The 18,429-nt window shown below is 51.8% G+C and overlaps 2 protein-coding genes across 3 annotated transcripts; both read right to left on the minus strand.

Annotated features, from left to right (window-relative positions):
• Dnlz (DNL-type zinc finger) lies at nt 1-6,356 on the minus strand. 2 transcript variants are annotated; one of them, XM_057754453.1, is made up of 3 exons: nt 6,072-6,356; nt 5,604-5,743; nt 1-1,247 (listed from the first exon to the last, which is right to left on the minus strand). In XM_057754453.1, the coding sequence occupies exons 1-3, from the start codon at nt 6,285-6,287 to the stop codon at nt 1,241-1,243; spliced, it is 363 nt and encodes a 120-aa protein (XP_057610436.1). In that variant the 5' UTR covers nt 6,288-6,356; the 3' UTR covers nt 1-1,240. The 2 variants fall into 2 exon arrangements, with proteins under 2 accessions (XP_057610436.1, XP_057610435.1); XM_057754452.1 differs by having other exon boundaries at nt 1-2,189.
• A 139-nt stretch (nt 6,357-6,495) lies between these two features.
• On the minus strand, nt 6,496-15,210 carry Card9 (caspase recruitment domain family member 9). The gene is made up of 12 exons (XM_057755388.1): nt 14,964-15,210; nt 14,418-14,555; nt 13,281-13,585; nt 13,028-13,207; nt 12,773-12,916; nt 12,321-12,446; nt 10,271-10,462; nt 9,620-9,661; nt 9,185-9,233; nt 7,745-7,818; nt 6,748-6,824; nt 6,496-6,672 (listed from the first exon to the last, which is right to left on the minus strand). Exons 1-12 carry the CDS (start codon nt 15,145-15,147, stop codon nt 6,573-6,575), a joined length of 1,611 nt encoding a protein of 536 aa, XP_057611371.1. The 5' UTR covers nt 15,148-15,210; the 3' UTR covers nt 6,496-6,572.
• Between the last annotated feature and the right edge of the window lie 3,219 nt (nt 15,211-18,429).

Here is an 18,429-nt window from a genome sequence, read left to right on the forward strand (position 1 = left end):
AAAAGCAAAGAGCCTTTATTTTAATCAAGTTTGCAAACTTGGTCTCTCTGCAAGTCCAACATACTGGAATATCCGGAGACCCTTGAGCTCAATTAGAATTGGGTTTTTGGTTTTTTTTTAAATGTATACAATGTTCTGCTGAAAGACCCAGATAAATCCAGACCCCTCTAGCAGAAAAAATAGAGCCAAAAATCTAAGCAGGGAGAGAGGAATCAAAAATCTAGTGACTATTTCAGGAACTAGCTGAAGATAAAGTTAGATTATAATCTTGAGAATAATCTTGAGAAACAGGGAGTTGCCCCCTTGTGATTATCACTGGCATTTTTCAATGATCACTGGTATTTTCCAATGACGCCCTCCCTACCCCCTTTGGATTATTGTGTTATGGTTTCTTCCCTTAAACACTCCTTCTCCCACTGCTGGGGTCGAACTCCACCCCTGCATGGGAAATGAGTTTTGGCCCCAGTGCACTGGTCCCTGTCCTGTCAATAAACCTGTGGTTGCAGCAAGGTCTCTCGTGAGTTCCTGGGCGGTCGTGTTATTCTGAGACTTGAGTGAGTCTCTCGGCTCTGAGGGGGGACGTACACCTGCTGGCCAGAAGAGGGCACCAGATCTCATAGATGGTTGTGAGCCACCATGTGGGTGCTGGGAATTGAACTCAGGACCTCTGGAAGAGCAGCCAGTGCTCTTAACCTCTGAGCCATCTCTCCAGCCCTAGGATTGGGTTTTTATAGTAGTTAAGGTGGGGGTGAGGGGGTTTCTGAGGTTCAGGACCTCTGATTGGCTGACATCTGTCTAGGGTGTCCTGGTGAATGTGCTTTGGCAGGTGGACCTATCTACAACGGTTGGAATGCCAGGCATTTCCTTTGAATGGTCTGTTCTTGGGTGGGGGTCGGGTAATCTCAGCTTGTGGTTCCTCATACAGCCAGGCATTGACTCAGGGTAAACTACTGAGACTCCGACCTCTTATTAAATTATCAATGGCCAAGTTCTACTCTGGCAAATAGCTTCCTTTGGGTGACCTGTCCATATTTAGCTTATTAAGGCTGGCCCCCACATTTCCCCCTTCACAAGCAGCTAGACAGGACCCAATCTTGGGTTCTGCTTGTCCCTGGCAGCCGGTGTTGCACCGGGGGTCATCTCGTCCAGTGGTCAGCATCGTCGTTATCCAGGTGGAGACCTCAGGCATCTCATTCATAATCTTCTTTGGAGACCTTGGGTTACTGTTAGGATCTCGGAGTCACTGTCTAATACAATAAGCTTTGTTTGTTTGTTTGTTTTTTTATTTGACTAAAGGCATGTGCCACCACTGCCCCACCTTCTCTCTCTTTAAATATCTATTTATTTTATGTATATGAGTGCTCTATCGCAAGTACTCCTTTATGCCAGAAGAGGGCATCAGATCCCACTATAGATGGTTGTAAACTACCATGTGGTTGCTGGGAATTGAACTTGGGCCCTCTGGAAGAGCCATCTCTCCAGCCCCTGCAGTAAGTTTTTTAATCATTATTTTAAATGCCATATTCTGCAGATCTCTGAAATATGAGGGCTGCCTAAGCACGTTGATTAGACAAATCGTGCTTTTTATTACCTGCTTTAAGTTTGACCTTGAAAACATATGCAGGGAACTAAATGAGGTCCATTCCTGTAACCTACCATATCAGCACTTTAAAGATGACTAACTTGGTTTTTTAACAATCTATAATAAGTTAGCAGCTTTTACAAGACTAGAACTCCATACTCTGTAAAGCTAATAAATAAACCAAATTAGTCATTTCTAAGGTAAGCACAGAACAAGTGTATATCTAGCTGTTAATGCTTGTCTCCCGCAAAGGCAAGGAACAGGTCCCAAGGTGAAATGGGAACAGGAGGGCATCTAAGAGCTAGCATTGCCCTAGGGTAATCTCAGCTTGGGGTTCCTCCTACAGCCAGGCATTGACTCAGGGTAAACTACTGAGATTCTGGCCTCTTATTAAATTATCAATGGCCAAGTTCTACTCTGGCAAATAGCTTCCTTTGGGTGATCTGTCTGTATTTAGCTTATTAAGGCTGGCCCCCATAGTCAGCTCTGTTCAGTCTTGCCAGGGAGGGTGGCAGGTGGTTCAGCAGCCTCTGGATCAGTACCAGGGCATCCTTCAGGCACGCGGCGAACCTCCTCTCCTCGGGCTGCTAGGATTTCTTCAATGTTCCTGTGAGACAGGAAGGAGGCCTTAGTTCTGTACTGGGCTCCCTAAGGGCATCCCATGGTCAGTTTGGTCCAGGAACACTTGTCCCAGAACCCAAGTGACACCTCACAGGTACCTAATGCACCTTCACCAAATCTGTGTGTCAGGAAGTGCCACCTCACAAGTCAGCAAACAGGATGTCATCCCCCCCCCCCACACACACACACAGCGTACCCTCAGGGGCCTCGGCCATGCCGCTCACCAGCTAGCCATCCCTGCAGTTCTGTCCTGTTCCTGCGAATCAGACCTGAGATATCTCTGCAGCACAGGTCCAACAAGCGAACCCAGAGACCAAAGGTCTGCATGCTTATCTCACGTTCTCTCCTCTGTGGCTCTGCCCACACTCCTGCCACTAATCCCTCCTCACAGGAGGACACTAAAAAACCATCAGGCAGTCATAGACTCATCCTCCACCCTGGCTCCTAGCCCTCCACATTGCCCTCCCAAAAGTGGAAGCACCAACTGAAGTCCAGCACTGATGGAGGAGGGTCATCTGTCTATGTGTTACTTTCATTGGTTAATAAAGAAACTGCCTTGGCCCTCTGATAGGACAGAAAATTAGGTAGGCGGAATAAACAGAACAGAATGCTGAGAGAAAGAAGGCAGTGGGGCAGATGCTATAGCTCTCCTCTCCAAGATGGACGCAGGTTAAGATCCTTCCCAGTAAGCCACCACCTCATGGTGCTACACTCATTAATAGAAATGGGTTGATATAGATATGAGAGTTAGCCAGTAAGAGGATAGAGCTAATGGGCCAAGCAGTGTTTAAAAGAATACAGTTTCCATGTAATTATTTTGGGTAAAGCTAGCCGTGGGGGAGCCGGATGGCGGGAAGCGGCCCGCCGCTCCTTTCTTCACAGCACCCACTCCACAGTCTGACACACACCCATTTGCCCTGAGCTGGCAGAGGATAAAAGGTCTCCATTAGAAAGTAAAAATACCCCAGCAAAATTCTTCAAAGACCTCGAAAGAATGGTACTCAACTTCATTTGGAAAAACAAAAAACCCAGGATAGCCAGAACAATCCTGTACAATAAAAGAACTTCTGGAGGCATCACAATCCCTGACTTCAAACTCTACCACAGAGCTACAGTACTGAAAACAGCCTAGTATTGGCATAAGAACAGACAGGAGGACCAATGGAACCAAATAGAAGACCCAGATATCAATCCACACATCTTCTAACACCTGATCTTTGATAAAGAAACAAAAAATATCAAATGGAAAAAAAAAGAAAGCATATTTAACAAGTGGTGCTGGCATAACTGGATATCAACATGTAGAAGAATGAAAATAGACCCATATCTATCACCATGCACAAAACTCAGTCCAAATGGATCAAAGACCTCAACATAAAGCCAGCCACACTGAACCTTAAAGAAGAGAAAATGGGAAGTACACTTGAATGCATTGGCACAGGGAACCACTTCCTAAATATAATCCTAGCAGCAAAGACACTGAGAGAAACAATAAATAAATGGGACCTCTTGAAACTCAAAGCAAAGGACACAGTCAACAAGACAAAACAACAGCCTACAGAATGGGAAAAGATCTTCACTAACCCCACATCAGACAGAGGTCTGCTCTCCAAAATATACAAAGAACTCAAGAAAGTGGACACCAAAAGATCACATAATCCAATAAAAAAAATGGAGTACAGACCTAAACAGAGAACTCTCAACAGAGGAATCTAAAATGGCTGAAAGACACTTAAGGAAACATTCAACATTCTTAGTCATCAGAAAAAGGCAAATCAAAACAACTCTGAGATTCCATCTTACACCTGTAAGAATGGCCAAGATCAAAAACACTGATGACAACTTATGCTGGAGAGGTTGTGGGGAAAAGGGAACACTTCTGCATTGCTGGTGGGAATGCAAGCTGATACAACCCCTTTAGATGTCAGTGTGGTGATTTCTCAGAAAATTAGGAAACAACCTTCCTCAAGACCCAGTAATACCACTTTGGGGTATATATCCAAAGGATGCTCAATCGTGCCACAAGGACATGTGCTCAACTATGTTCATAGCAGCTTTGTTTGTCATAGCCAGAACCTGGAAACAACCTAAATGCCCCTCAACCAAAGAATGGATAAGGAAAATGTGGTGCATTTACACAATGGAGTACTACACAGCAGAAAAAATAACGACAGCTTGAATTTTGCAGGAAAATGGATGGAGCTAGAAAACATTATTTTGAGTGAGATAACCCAGACACAGAAAGACAATTATCACATGTACTCACTCATAGGTGGTTTTTAAACATAAAGCAAAGAAAGCCAGCCTACCAACCACAATCCCAGAGAACTTAGACAAAATGTGGACACTAAGAGAGACTTACATAGATCTAATCTATATGGGAAGTAGAAAGTAGAAAATGACAAGATCTCCTGAGTACATTGGGAGCATGGGGACCTTGGGGGAGGGTTGAAGGAGGAAGGGGAAAGGTAGAGAGGGGAGCAGAGAAAAATGTAGAGCTCAATAAATATCAATTTAAAAAAAAAGAAAGTAAAAATGCAGTCAGTAGTGGCACACACTTTAATCCCAGTACTCAGGAGGCAGAAGCAGGTGGATCTCTGTGAGTTTGAGGCCATCTTGGCCTATAAGAGCTAGTTCCAGGACAGGCTCCAAAGCTACAGAGAAACCCTGTCTTGAAACCCTCACCCCCCAAAAAAAGAAAGTAAAAATGAAAAGAAAAAAAAAGTGAAAAGGCAGGCTGGACAGATGGCTCAATGGTTAGGTGCACTGACTGCTCTTCCAGAGGTCCTTAAGTTCAATTCCCAACAACCACAGGGTAGCTCACAACTGTCTTATAGTGGGATCTGATGCCCTCTTTTGGCATAAAGTTGTACATACAGATAGAGCACTCATATTTAAAATAAATAAATCTTTAAAGAAAGAAAGTGAAAAGGCCATTGGAGAGATCAGAGGTCAGGCAGTGGCAGAGGTAAAGCCACGGAACTAGAGATATAGTTTGCCACATTTGGGGGTTATTCATGGTTTATCTGAAGTTCAAATTCAAGTTTCTAGATCCACATGGAATCTGGGCTGTCCAGTGAAGCCAGGCAAGGCTCCTCCTGAAGGGCCACAATGTAATGATCTATCCTGTCCCTTTAAGAGACAAGCCATGCCCACTCCCTCTCCAGTCGGCTGAGGCAGGCAGATCTTCCTTCTTGCTTGCAGCCTGAGTCTCTTCCTTTTTCTGTCTCCCTCTCAAAGAGGCAGCTTCTGTCTCTCCCCCACTTTTTCCCACTTCTCCCCTTTCCCCCTCCGTCCCTCCCTCCCCTGGCTGCTGGGGTCCTGCAGCCGCCAGGGATCCGCATTTTACTTAATCCATAACACAATCCTATGCACTCCTATCCCTCCCAGCTGGCCTTACCTCTTCCCCTGCAAGTCAGAGAACCAGCCTAGGTTGTCGGCGATGACGTGGTTGTTCTGGCAACCAGGGCACTTAACGATGACGACAGTTTTGTGATAGGCTGACTTTGAGATGCGCTGTGATGACCGAGTCCCACAGACCTAGTTGGATTAGAGAGGTGGTCAGGCCAGGTACACACAAGAAAGCCCCCTCCCGAGGGCTAACCACCCTGAGGGACAGCCCCAACTCTGTCCCAGATGGTCCCACCTAGGAGAGATCCCAGTTACTTCCTACCCAGAACGCCTGTCTCCAGGTAACCTTACCCATCCCTGGAAGCCTCTGTCCCTCAAAGATGGCTCTATCTCTTTCCAGCCCTCCCGCGGAAGACCCCGTCCCCTCCCCGGCCCGAAGGTTACTTCCAGTCCCTTCTCTGAGAACCACGCTCCTTCAGGAAGTGAACCAGCGCCAGGTTCTCTCGGCCGCGCCTACCTTGCAGGTGTAGTCGAGCTGGTAGTGGCTCGGCTCGACGCGCCCTAGCGCGGCCACAGGCTCGGGTTCTGGCGCGGAGCTCGAACTCCGCCAGCCCCACCGTCTCTCCGCAGTCGTCAGGCGAGTCCCCGCATCCCAAAGTCGCCCCGGCCCGGGATTCCGGGTCCGCACACTACGCAGTAGTGTAGGCACGCGACTCAGTGCTGTCCGCAACATCCCGTCTGCGGTCCTCGGCCGATCCTTCTAGCCGCCCCGTGCGACAGGGTTGGAAATAGGCGCCGCGGCCGGAAGCGACCCTCTTCGGCTTCCGTAGCCGCCCGGCGCGCTGCCCTCTGTCGCCCCCTGGTGTCCCTCCGAGTGCACATCCACCCAACAGGTTCGGCTTGGTGGTCATTTTATTTAGCTGTATTTTCCAACACTTGTACAACACATGTGTAGCATACAGTAAAAAATGCAGCATCCCTTCACAATTACACAGATGCTCGGCCTCGGTGCGGCCCGCTAGGAGCCCTCGGTGTCGGTATTGTCGCTGCCAGTGGTGTTCTCGCGGTCCCCCTCGTCCTGTCGCCAGCTGTTCTGCATCTTGCGGAGCGCCCGTTTCCTATGGGACCCTCAGTGTGAGCAGGTACACGCCAGTGTCCCACCCTTCCAGGTCGTCCTGCCCGCCGCCCCACACCTGCGGTAGTTCTCGAAGCTCTCCTTGAGGCGCCGCCGCTCCTTCTCCGGGGGTTCGCTGCTGCTGGGCCCCATGCCCTGCAGAAGGAACAGGGCCGGCAGCTAGACACTGTGGCCTTCCCAGGGCCGCCCTGGGACTCTAGCAAGTGTGAAGCTGAGCCAGCTGGCTGCGGGGCCTGATGGACTCCAAGATGAGCGAGCATGGGGGAACTACCCCTTTAGCCTGACTGACTAGATGACTTCTTTGTTGTGGAATATTACTTTAACTATGTAAAGGTGTGTTGCTTTTGTTTATGCTGAATTTGTCTAGTTATGTAAAGATGTGTTGATGCTTTACCTTGTCTCCCTAAGGCACCTACCTAATTGATGTAATAAAAAGCTGAACAGCCAATAGCTAGACATTAGAGGGATAGGTGGGGCTGGCAGGGAGAGGGAATAAGTAGGAGGAGGAATCTAGACTTGAGAGAGAAGAGAGTGAGGGAAAAAGACAGACAGCCAGGCAGCTGCCAGACAGACAGACACAGAGGAAGCAGGAAAAAATAGGGCATATAGAATGAAAGAAAGGTTAAAAGCCCCGAGGCAAAACGTAGATGAAGAGAAACAGGTTAAATTAAATTATAAGAGCTAGTGGGACAAACATAAGGCTGAGCATTCCTAAATAATAATAAGTTTCCGTGTCATTTGGGAGCTGGTTGGCAACCTGGAGAAAGCCTGTTACACTTTCTCTCCGTGGACAGCTATAGGGGTGTCATTTCATTGTTGCCCCACCCCATCCAAGCACCCTACATCATCTAGGTTTCTGTTCACAAAGAGGGACTCCACTTCATGTACCAAACACTCCACTTCATGTACCAAACACTACCCAAATGTTACACCCCATGCATGCACTGCAAAGACCTTGTGATCCGCAGCTGTTCGGGGGGTACAGGTAGAGTCACCTTCTTCCCCAAGATCACCCATCGAGTCACCAGGACTCTGGGGGCCCCAGTCAGCCTTACATGGGTTTGTGAAAGCAGCTCCTTGCTCTGAGCCACAAAGGGCTGCTCTGGGCTCTCTCTGTCTGCCAGGACACCTGAAAGGAAGAGCTGTGCTTGTGGGGTGCCCATGCGGCATGGCCACTACCTCCCTCTGCTAACAATCCAGCTAGCACTAGCCCAGGCCAGTGGAGACTGCATTTTCCAGACAGGGACAGGCTGAGCCAGCCCGAGGCTGCCAGGAGCTCTCAACATCACCCACCCAACCTTCCAAGCTGACTGTCACCAAACATACAAGGATGGATGGGTAGGAAAGACTCCTGGTCCCCAGAACAGTTTGCTCATGCATGTCCTAGGCCATGTCCCTGTTGGCTTGGCAACATTTATGTGCTTAGTGGTTCCCATGGGTGGGGTGGGAGCAGCCTCAGTGGAGAGCTCAGGACTTCTGGAGGTGAGAGCAAGTACACTATATTAGATAGACCAGACTAGGTGGCCAGACCCAGCATGCCCAAGGTCCTGGACAGAGCAAGGCTCAAACTTCCAGGCAGATGTCCAGGGAGGGCTATGAACATCAAGAAACAGTTATATCCAAGGAGGACTCAGGATGTGAGAGCAACCAGCAGACCCACCTCCTTCCCCTCTCACGTTCATGGTGCCTAACAGCCTTGCAGGGAGCAGGCTGTTCTTGGGTTCTCCTCCTTTTGTGCCCACACGGAGCTCAGTGGCCTAAAGTTGGGTCTTGGGGGCTGCAGTGGGTGACCCACCTCCACACTTCTCCATCCTCACCACTTGTTCCCCTTTTGCCTCTGGTGAGAGCCTGGGCCGAGGCTGAGCTGAGGAAGTCTATTTGACTTCTCAAGAAAGCTCTCAGGGCTCCTTCCTGCACCAGACATCCCCCCCCCCCCGCCACTGCCCATCTCCAGCTACTTCAGGACACTCTGTTCTCGTCAGCTCCCCCACTACCATCCCCAGGACTAATGAGCCAACCATCAGACCAGAGGAGGGTCCTGTCTAGCAGCCTGCTACTGTGGTAGCATACACCCCATCTCCTTGCTTGCTGCCCTATCTATAGCGCCATCCCTTACTTCCTCATTGAGAACACCTGGATGCTGGCTATTCAATCCCTCTGCAGGGGGATGGCTGGTAGGGAAAGATGGGCCTAGGCAGGATGGGGGCTCCACACTCACTGCCGTCTGAACCACAGACCCTGAGACCTAAGCCCCATGTTCAAATCAGATTCCTTATTCTTGGGGTGTGTGAGCCTAAACATTTAGTCCTTCACCACTGCCACTCCCTGCCTCAGTTTCTCTGTCCTTGGAGTGGTGTGACTACTGAGACAGAGTAAGTCAGACAGCTTTGTGTGCTGAGGATGGGCCAGGGTTCTGGGAGGTCCAGAAGACTCTAGCCCAGGTGCCTCTGGGCTGGGGGAGGGTCTGGCGGTGCCTGGTACCCCCACCTGCTCACCTTTGTCTGAGAGCTGGGTATCCTCCTCCAGGTCCTGAGGCAGTGAGAGCTTCCAGACAGAGACATGCCACCCAGTTAGGCCATCCATGCTACAAGCCACCATTGCTCTTCCAGGACTAGATGTGGCCTCCCCCACTGCCCACTTGATCTGCACAGAGGTCTTTGGGGCTCAGTCCCAGTCGGGCCAACGGGTAAAGGGAAGCATGAAGTTCCTGTCCTAAGAGGCCAGGGTGTGGGCATTGGACTGCGCCTCACTTTGCTCACAAAGGCCCTAGAGTTTGGCCAGCTGTCTTCCCTGTAACCAGCCCAAAGTGGGAGAGAAGGGACAGTCCAGTTCGGGTGGACAGGACCATGTGGGAGATGAGTGTAGGGTCGGAGGGAGGTTGGAGGCCAGGGAGAGGCCCACTCTGTGCCCACCCGTTGGATTGCACTCACTTCCTGGGAGTTCCTGGGTGACGTATCCTCCAAGTCAGAGCTCTGGCCACAGAAAAGGGAATGGGTCAGTGGGCAACAGGGGTTCTAAACACCTGGACATGGGGTGTGCAGGGCATAGGGAGGGCCCCACCCCAACCCTGAATGTATCTGAGTCATGCCAGCAACCTCTTCAGACAGCTGTCTTTTTTTTTTTTTTTTTCTTTTTTCTTTTTTTCAAGACAGGGTTTCTCTGTGGTTTTGGAGCCTGTCCTGGAACTAGCTCTGTAGACCAGGCTGGTCTCGAACTCACAGAGATCCGCCTGCCTCTGCCTCCCGCGTGCTGGGATTAAAGGCGTGCGCCACCACCGCCCGGCCCATCTGCCTTTCTTTAATGCCACCCCGCCAAGCCACGTGAAGGTTACGCCTTGGTCAAGGCCATTGTCCAAAAGCCCCTGTGTGCTGACTGGACCTTGAGTTACATCTATATCTGTCATTCCAGCATGAGCTCCAAAGAGGAAAAGGGACTCAGGAAGGCCCAGGCATTCTTGGAAGCCACAAGCAGGGCACCAGCCATGCCAAGCTAGGATTGGGGATGCCCCTAGGCTGATGATCCCTCTTGGAGTCTTGCCCTGAGCCCGGGTCCTCCCCAGGTAGAGCAGACGCAGGACCTACCAGGATGAGCATGTCCAGCTGTTGCTGTTTGAGCCTGCCCTCAGCGGCCAGTAACCGGCCCTCGCTCTGGAACAGCTGCAGCTGCAGCTCGTCCGCCTTCTCGCCCAGTTCTCGAACCTGCTTTCGCAGCTCGTCCTTCTCCTGAAAGCTCTGGGCACACTGTGCATGCAGTTCTTCCCTCGAGGTCATAGCCTGTAGGGATAAGAGGAGCAAGAGACCTGACCAGTGAGGCTCTTGGCTTTTATTTGGCAGTAGAGACACCAGCCTCTACCAAAGGTCCCCGGCTGGATGTCAGCCATCCTGTTGAGAGCAGTCGGAGTTGCTGAACTGGAGGGATTCTCAAAGTGGCCAGGGCTCTCAGTACAAAGGAACAGACACTGGGTGGGGTAACACATGCCCAGCATCCTTGCGTTGGGGAGTAGTTCAAGGTCCTCTTTGGACATAGTTTGAGTTTGAGGCAAGACTACATAAGACACTGTCTCAAAACAATCAAAAATAAATAAAATTAATTTTCTTTTCTTTTTTTTTCTTTTTTTCTTTTTTTTTTTTTTTTTTTTGGATTTTCAAGGTGGGGTTTCTCCGTAGCTTTTGGTTTCTGTCCTGGAACTAGCTCTTGTAGACCAGGCAGGCCTCGAACTCACAGAGATCTGCCTGCCTCTGCCTCCCGCGTGCTGGGATTAAAGGCGTGCGCCACCACCGCCCGGCTCTAAAATTAATTTTAAAAGTAAGCCGGGTGACGGTGGTGGCGCACGCCTTTAATCCCAGCACGCGGGAGGCAGAGGCAGGCGGATCTCCGTGAGTACAAGGCCAGCCTGGTCTACAAGAGCTAGTTCCAGGACAGGCTCCAAAACTACAAAGAAACCCTGTCTCAAAACAAACAAGTAAAACTTTCTGTGAACAATGCTCAAGGCAGTCCCTAGGGAAGTCCAACTGAGGCGTCACACGTCCCTAGTAGATAGCATGTGTCTCTGTCCCACCCATGTGACATTTTTTTTGTAAGTCCTGGATGCAGCTTGACATCAAGAACATGATCAATGCTTGGTGGTGGCAGCGCACACCTTTAATCCCAGCACTAAGGAGGCAGACAGAGTTCCGTGAGTTCAAGACCAGCCTGTACTACAGAGTGAGCTCCAGGACAGACAGGACTATACAGAGAAACCTTGTCTTGAAAAAGAAAAGAAGAAAAAAAGAGAGAAAAGAAAGAAAGAAAAATAAAAAAGAACACGATTGAATGCTTCTTTTTTTTGTTTTGTTTTGTTTTTTCGAGACAGGGTTTCTCTGTATCTTTAGAGCCTGTCCTGGAACCCCCTTTGTAGACCAGGCTGGCCTCGAACTCACAGAGATCCACCTGCCTCTGCCTCCGCCCGGCTGATTGAACGCTTCTTAAAACGAACACCATGTTTTTTTCTTTTGTTTCCTGGGAGAAAGTTTCATTATCCCAAGCTGGCCTAAAATTTACTACATAGCTGAGGATGGCCTTGAATTTCTGATCCTCTTGCCTCTACAAAGCCTGGGATTACAGGCATGTGCCACCAAACCTGGCTCAGTTGCTACTACTTTTTGTTGTTTTTGGCTTTTTGAGACAAGGTCTCCCATTGTAGCCCAAACTGGCTCGGAACTCACTGTGTAGTCCAGGCTGGCCTTAAACTCACAGTAATTATTTTGTCTCAACTTCTAAGTGCTAGAATTGCAGATTTCATCTACTACTATTACCGCCTATGCCAGGGAGCTACCACCAGCTCTTCCTACCCAATGCCCTGCCCTCCACCCCCCGCTTGTGCAGCTAGCAACTTCCTCTCCCCTACTGAAGTCTCCAGCTTCATCCTTACCCTAACCAGGGACAAGGGGCACTGGGACTCCCCTGTTTCATAAGTTCTTTCTGTGAGAAAGACAGACTTTCCTGTGTTTGTACGAGAGGCCCCAGGTCCTACCTTTCAATAAAGTTACCTCAAGTGTAAACAAGCAAAAACTGCTTTGACCACAGCCCCAAAAGCTGCTATACCAGCACCCTAACACCCTCTCATCTTCTGAACACAAACGTGGCACCTACCTGGTCCCGCTCAATGGAGACCTCTTCCATCTGCTGCAGGATAGCCTCGATCCGGTCCTTGTACATCTTGGCATCCTTGCGCAAGGCCTGGCACTGCAGCTCGAACAGCTCCCTTTCCTCCATGCACTACGGGGAGCACCACTCAGCCTCACCCACTCTCCACTGCCCACCCGACCCCTGGGCAGGACTCAGGACAACAGCTCCAGAGTACACAAGATCAGGCTAGCTGGGATGATGGGAAGGGCGCTGGAGTCCAGGCCACAGCCGGCCAGCTTGGTCTGAGACCATGGACTCAGCCACCACTGGTCACATTGTAACCCAAAGGGTGACCCTAGCTGTGGACACGACATGACCGTGCACCAGGAATTGGTTAAGGGGAGATAGTGAAGTAGATCCCAGACCCCACCTTCCGCGTACCCAGTGGGCATTGCTTGCCTGCCCTGGTCTCTCACCCGGATCCGGAGGGCCTCAGCCTGGCGTAGGTCCTTGCGTAGGAAGAAGATGGTGTTGGCCTGCTCCTGGTGCTCCTTCAGAGCCTGGCGCCAGTCCTCCTCCAGCACTTGAATGTAGGGGCTGTTCCTGTCCAGCTTCCCCTCCTGGAGGTGGCAGAGGGCAACAAGCCTGGCCACTGCAGTTGTACCACCTGGTATGCCCAGCTTGAAACCCCCGCAGAAATGAAGCCTGGTGTGCACTGCTGGTAGCCCTACCTGTACAGAGACCTCTAACTCTTGCACCCGGGCCTGCAACAGGTCCTTTTCCTGCTGCAGCTCCCACAGCAGCTCCTGGCTAGGCCGCTGCTCCATGGCGTGCCTGAGCTTCAGCGTGTGTTTCCGCTCCACCTTGCAGTCATCCTCCGCCTTCATGAGGCTGTGCCTGAGCCGGTCCACCTGTGGGAGGTCCAGTCGGTCAGTGGCAGGCTCCACCAGACCCCACCCTGCCGCAGATGGGGCCAGCGATCACCTCAAGCTGCAGGTCGCGGTTGCGCATGAGCGCGGAGCCCTTCTCCTCACTAAGATGAGCTAGGCGCTTGGCCAGGTCGTAGTTTTCTTCCTTGCAACGCTTCAGCTCTCGGCTGCTTAGCTCACACTCTTCCTTGAGCCGCTGGACGCGCTCCTGGTGTTTCCGCAGAAGGCTGTCCTTCAGCCGCAGCTCCTTGATGAAGTCGTCCTTGGAGTTCAGAAGTGCCGTCAGGTCCTGAACCTTCTTCTGCAGCTTCATGACCTCTGTCATCAGCAGCTGCGTCAGGCCCGACTCCCCTGATGCATCTGGGGACCACGCAGTGTCAGATGGAGCCTGTGGCTGTCACCTGCAGACCTGCAGACCCTGTGCTTGTCCTCCAGGAGTGTGTGCTTGAAGACCAGCAGTGTGGGGGCAGAGGGAGCAGTGCTGGTCACCCGCAGAGAGAAAGCTGGCGGGAAAGCTCCCTCAGGATGAGTGTGTTCATTAGGCCCAGTCTGCCTTGCCGCCCCTCACAGATGACCTGACTGGGACCATTCATGTGCCAGTTGCACTCTCCCTCTCTCTCTCTCTCTCTCTCTCTCTCTCTCTCTCTCTCTCTCTCTCTCTCTCTCTCTCTCTCTCTCTTCCTGAGTCAAGGTCTCACTATGTAGTCCAGGCTGGCCTCTAACTCAGAGATCTGTGTGCCTCTCCCTCCAGAGTGCTGGGATTAAAGGTGTGTGCCACCATGCCTGGCTCCCTACTTCTATAATGGTCTTTATGAGATGAACGAGGACTGATAGGGATGTGGCTACCCCATCAGGAGACGATACTTCTGTCCCCTCTAGAAACTCTAGAATTCTGCCCATAGGTGATAACTGGGTCTGGTGGAAATGGCACTTTTGAGGGGTCACCGCTTCTCAGTGACTATTCTTAGGATGGGAAAAGCAAAGAAAGGTTCTCTTTCTGGAGACCAGCAGGACCTCAACAAGCCAGGGAGCCCTGACCCTGAGCAGCCGAGAGCAGTCACTTGGTACCACTACCCTCATATACACCGTAGGGTTTGTATCAGACTCATTCACTCTGATGCAACCACAGAAGCCGGGACCCAGTGGCACCTGACTCCGCCCACAGCACCAACCCACAGCTTGTGCCTCTCACCAATGATCATGGAGAAGACACGTGCTGGCTCCTTGCCAGTGACTTTCCTGTATAACTGCGGGTAGTAGAGTTCCAGACTCTCAAGGAAGGCTACATAGCCCTTGTGCCCTGTCCGCTGCAGGATGTCCAGGAGCACGCCTACAGGTGGAAGAGACGGGGTCAAGGCCAAGGTCCGGGTAGGTAGATGCTCTGGGGTCCAGGTGGGATGGTGGAGGACTGCTCTGGGTAGAGATCCCAAGCTGTGTAACCCCCACCCCTCACTTCTGGGCCATCACATAAGGCACCCTGTGGGACTCAGTTTAGACAGGGCAGGGCAGGGCGCTGCCTTCACTCTTGTGGTCCTCTCAGGGCCTGAACAATGGTAAGAAGTCCTTTTCCCTCTGGGTGGCCCCAGATAAGCATGAATGACGAGGGGAGTGGACGCTCTATCGCTCATACATCCTACGTACGTGGAGATGGAGCTGGGTGGGGACAAGGTCAGGGCAGCCTCTTGTGGGGATCATGAGGGACTCGGGCTGGGCCTGCTGGCATGAGAGTAGCCCTCACCCACTTTCCGCTTGCGGATGACCAGGTTGGGGTCACTGAGCACCTGCTCCTCGTCATCAGGGTTCAGGACTTTGCACTGGCGCAGGTAGGGTGTGATCCGTGAGGGGTCGATTACAGAGATGAGCTTCACCCGGAAGCTCTCCAGGGCGCTCCAGCATTCGTCGTCATTCTCGTAGTCTGACATGTCCTCTGTGGGCAATGCTGACAGCTGAGGAAGAGCAGCAGAGGAAGTGCCCACCTTCTGTTCCCTGCTGGGTCTGCAGCAGTCAGCCTACAATAGACCCAGGCCTGTGAGTGCCAGGCCACGACTTTGGGCAGGGACATAGCCACTCATGCTAGGAAAATTTGAGGGCTCAGCCTCATCCTTGTTCCACGGTTTCTGAGGGATAGCCGAGGTGCACAGACAGCCCCTTCTCAGGCCACCCTGTCAAGCTCACCTTCCCCAAGTAGCTGTTCTGCCCCTGTCACCCCAAGCTTTCTTCCTGAGTCACCTGGCTATGTCAGGGAAGGGACAGGTTGGATCTAAGAGAAAACTCCTTGTGCGATGGCTGTCACTAGCTTCTGCCCTCTACCCTAAAGTTCTCTGGCACTCCCTGAAGGTAGATGAGTGTACGGAGGAGTTTTTGCCCCTTCTAGCCATCCTACATGGGTGGCATGGACTCTGGCTGGCTAGTGTCCAGATTGGGGCTGAGAGGCAGGTTGGTTGGAGGCTTTCTCACTCAGCCAAGGAGCCAGGCCTGTGTGTGACTTCCTCATTCTCTGACAGGCCCCGTGTCCTTCAAGCCTTCCGTTGTACCCAGCCAGTGATGCAACAGCCCCCTGGCAGCTGCCTGTGACAGGGAGCTATTCCGGGAGGACAAGTGAGGGTTGGTCGTAGGAATATCTCTCTCTCCCTGCCAGGCTGGGTACACAGGAAGGGCAGGCAATGCCATCCAGTCTCCAGACATCTGCTATGACTCCCCTCCAGGTTTTCGGGAGCTGGGCACCAGCAAACCCTGTGCTTTTCTGTTCCAGATGACCTCTGGCCTCTGGCCACATGTTGGGGATCAACCAGGTCAGTTGTTCATAGGGGGAGCACTCATGTGGGACTACCCACTGCTTCCACGTGGACAGGTGACGTCTTAGTGAGTGGCTTCAATGACTCCAGGGCTGAGTGAAGGCAGCCCAGTCTCCAGCCCTTGGAAAACACTGCGATTCTGCCCAGAGAAGCTGGCTCCCTAGCTCTAGCCGTGGCCACCTTCAGAAGCACTTCTCAGCACCCTGTGGCACCTTCTTGCTGACCCAGGGGACATTCCTCGGAACCTTGGGCCAATCGCCTGCCATTCCAGCCCCACGCCTGGCCACACAGTCCTAGCACTGGAGGAGAAAGGAGGCCCCCTGACGGTAGGCACTGACTGCTGGGTATAAGTCCCAGTAGAGTCGCCATAGGCTCCACCCACTTTCTAGAAGTGGGTACTAGGTGAACTTACCTCAGGGTCTTGTGGGAGCCGCCTGCCAGCGGGATGCTGCCTGGGCTATGAGCACACCAGAAGTCTGGGTCTCTGGGAGTGTGGGGATGCTCCCGGACTGGAGAAGGCTGTGCACTTCCTGATGAGTTCTGGCTGACGCCACAGGCGAGCCAGTCCTCCCACAGGAGGACAGCCCCTTCTGGTCTACCTTCTGATTGGCCCATCAAGGAAGAGAACAGAGGGAAGTAGAAGTGCTTAGGGAGCAAAGGAGCCCTCCCTGCCTGCCACACGCCTAGGATGAGGGGCCTGGAGCGACAGAGAAGCTGAACATCTGTCTGGCATTGTGTGTGGATGGGTGGTCTCAGGCCCTCCTCCATCCGGGCTTCTAAAGCTATTTTCCAGTATGGCACCGTGTCTCAGACCCTCCCTAGCATCTAGGGACAGTGGTACAGGGTAGGTGTGGCAGGACATGGTCATGACTACAGGGTAAAGGGTTTACCCACAACCCTGAGCTCACAAGCTCCGGCCACACCAGAGCCGGCAGTCCACAATATGGCATTTAGTAGAGGTGTGACGTCCCAATAACCTTCATCTCCATCATTGGAGCATTTCCACCCTGTGGTCAACTCAGAGCCAATCCAGGGAGTTGCAGAGCCAACCAGGCACCAGGACAAAGCTTGGTCCAAATCCACAGGCTAAAGGCAGCTAGAGTCCTTTATGGACTGTGTCACAGCCTCTACTTCAGGGTGGCCCTTCAAGAGTCTGCTTGAGATGGGTGTGGGGACCTGCCACCCTGCTCAGCCAGTGTGGCTGTTTGACAGGTGCTGCTGCCTGGCTTGCTGGATTGAGTTAAGGTAAAACTCACAGTGCTGTCGTGAGCCCCCAACTGGTCCCTTCCTTTGCGGCTTTCAACCCTTCTGCTGGCTCTTCTTTCTACCCTCTTCGGCCTTTGGGAGCCACACTGCTAGGGACTGGGCCTTGCCTGGGTTTCCAGGATGGCAAAGAGGGGTTCACGGTTTTGCAGTCACCCCAGAAAAGCCAGCACCAGGCCTTCACAGCTCTGTGTCCCCAAATAGCAAAAACACACATCATAGTGTCTTAAAGTGTTAGTAAAAATGCCAAGCTCTCGGCCATAAGACCGAGAAGGAAATCAATAGTACAAAGACACCCGAAAAACTCCCAAGCACTCCGAAATGAAGACATCTTTTTTTTTTTTTTTCCCCTTGGTTTTTCAAGACAGGGTTTCTCTGTGGTTTTGGAGCCTGTCCTGGAACTAGCTCTTGTAGACCATGCTGGTCTCGAACTCACAGAGATCCGCCTGCCTCTGCCTCCCAAGTGCTGGGATTAAAGGCGTGCACCACCACCGCCCGGCTAGACATTTTTTATTTTTGGTTTTTTTTTTTTCGTTTTTTCGAGACAGGGTTTCTCTGTAGCTTTGGAGCCTGTCCTGGAACTCCCTTTGTAGACCAGGCTGGCCTCGAACTCACAGAGATCCGCCTGCCTCTGCCTCCCGAGTGCAAAGGCGTGCGCCACCACCGCCTGGCTCGAAATGAAGACATCTAAGGTAGAAGCTAGAGAGACTAAAAAGACAGTTCCTGGATGTATTGGTGTCCTTGAAACGGGGGTGGGGGGAAGCCAGAGCTGGTGCAGTGTGCATGATGAGCCATCTGCTGGCTCCAAGAGTGACACCTGTTGTCAGCTGGTACAAGCACCAGGACCAGGTTAGTCACACTTACCCTTTCACTCTGAGTTGGAAATTTCCCACAACAGAGGATGAAGCACACGTAAGAACCACTCCTGGAGAGCCAAGGGGCTCGGGACTCGGAGAGTTGGGATATAACAGTGACTAAGAAAAGCAAGAGGCTAGACCCAATTGGGTCTTGGGTCCATGCCAAAGACATGCCTACCATCATGAGGGGGAGCTGCTGTTGTGGCGGATGCTGGTTCTAGGAACCCCACCTCGGGAGGTATAGGCCGGCTGACACATTCTCCCTGCTCTCTAGAAAAGTACTGGATGC

This window comes from Chionomys nivalis, chromosome 22 (assembly GCF_950005125.1).
Source record: "Chionomys nivalis chromosome 22, mChiNiv1.1, whole genome shotgun sequence".
NCBI lineage: Eukaryota > Metazoa > Chordata > Mammalia > Rodentia > Cricetidae > Chionomys > Chionomys nivalis.

Bases quoted from the DNA above. Each gene is read 5' to 3' on its own strand.
- Dnlz (XM_057754452.1), bottom strand. From the start codon at position 6,287: ATGTTGCGGACAGCACTGAGTCGCGTGCCTACACTACTGCGTAGTGTG. The intron at 5,744-6,071 runs GTAGGCGCGGCC...TAATCCAACTAG, and splicing joins AGCTCGACTACACCTGCAAG to GTCTGTGGGACTCGGTCATC. The intron at 2,190-5,603 runs GTAAGGCCAGCT...CCTGTCTCACAG, and splicing joins TCTGACTTGCAGGGGAAGAG to GAACATTGAAGAAATCCTAG.
- Card9 (XM_057755388.1), bottom strand. From the start codon at position 15,147: ATGTCAGACTACGAGAATGACGACGAATGCTGGAGCGCCCTGGAGAGC. The intron at 13,208-13,280 runs GTGATCGCTGGC...GACCTCCCACAG, and splicing joins ACCGCGACCTGCAGCTTGAG to GTGGACCGGCTCAGGCACAG. The intron at 9,662-10,270 runs GTAGGTCCTGCG...TTCTGTGGCCAG, and splicing joins AGCTGGACATGCTCATCCTG to AGCTCTGACTTGGAGGATAC.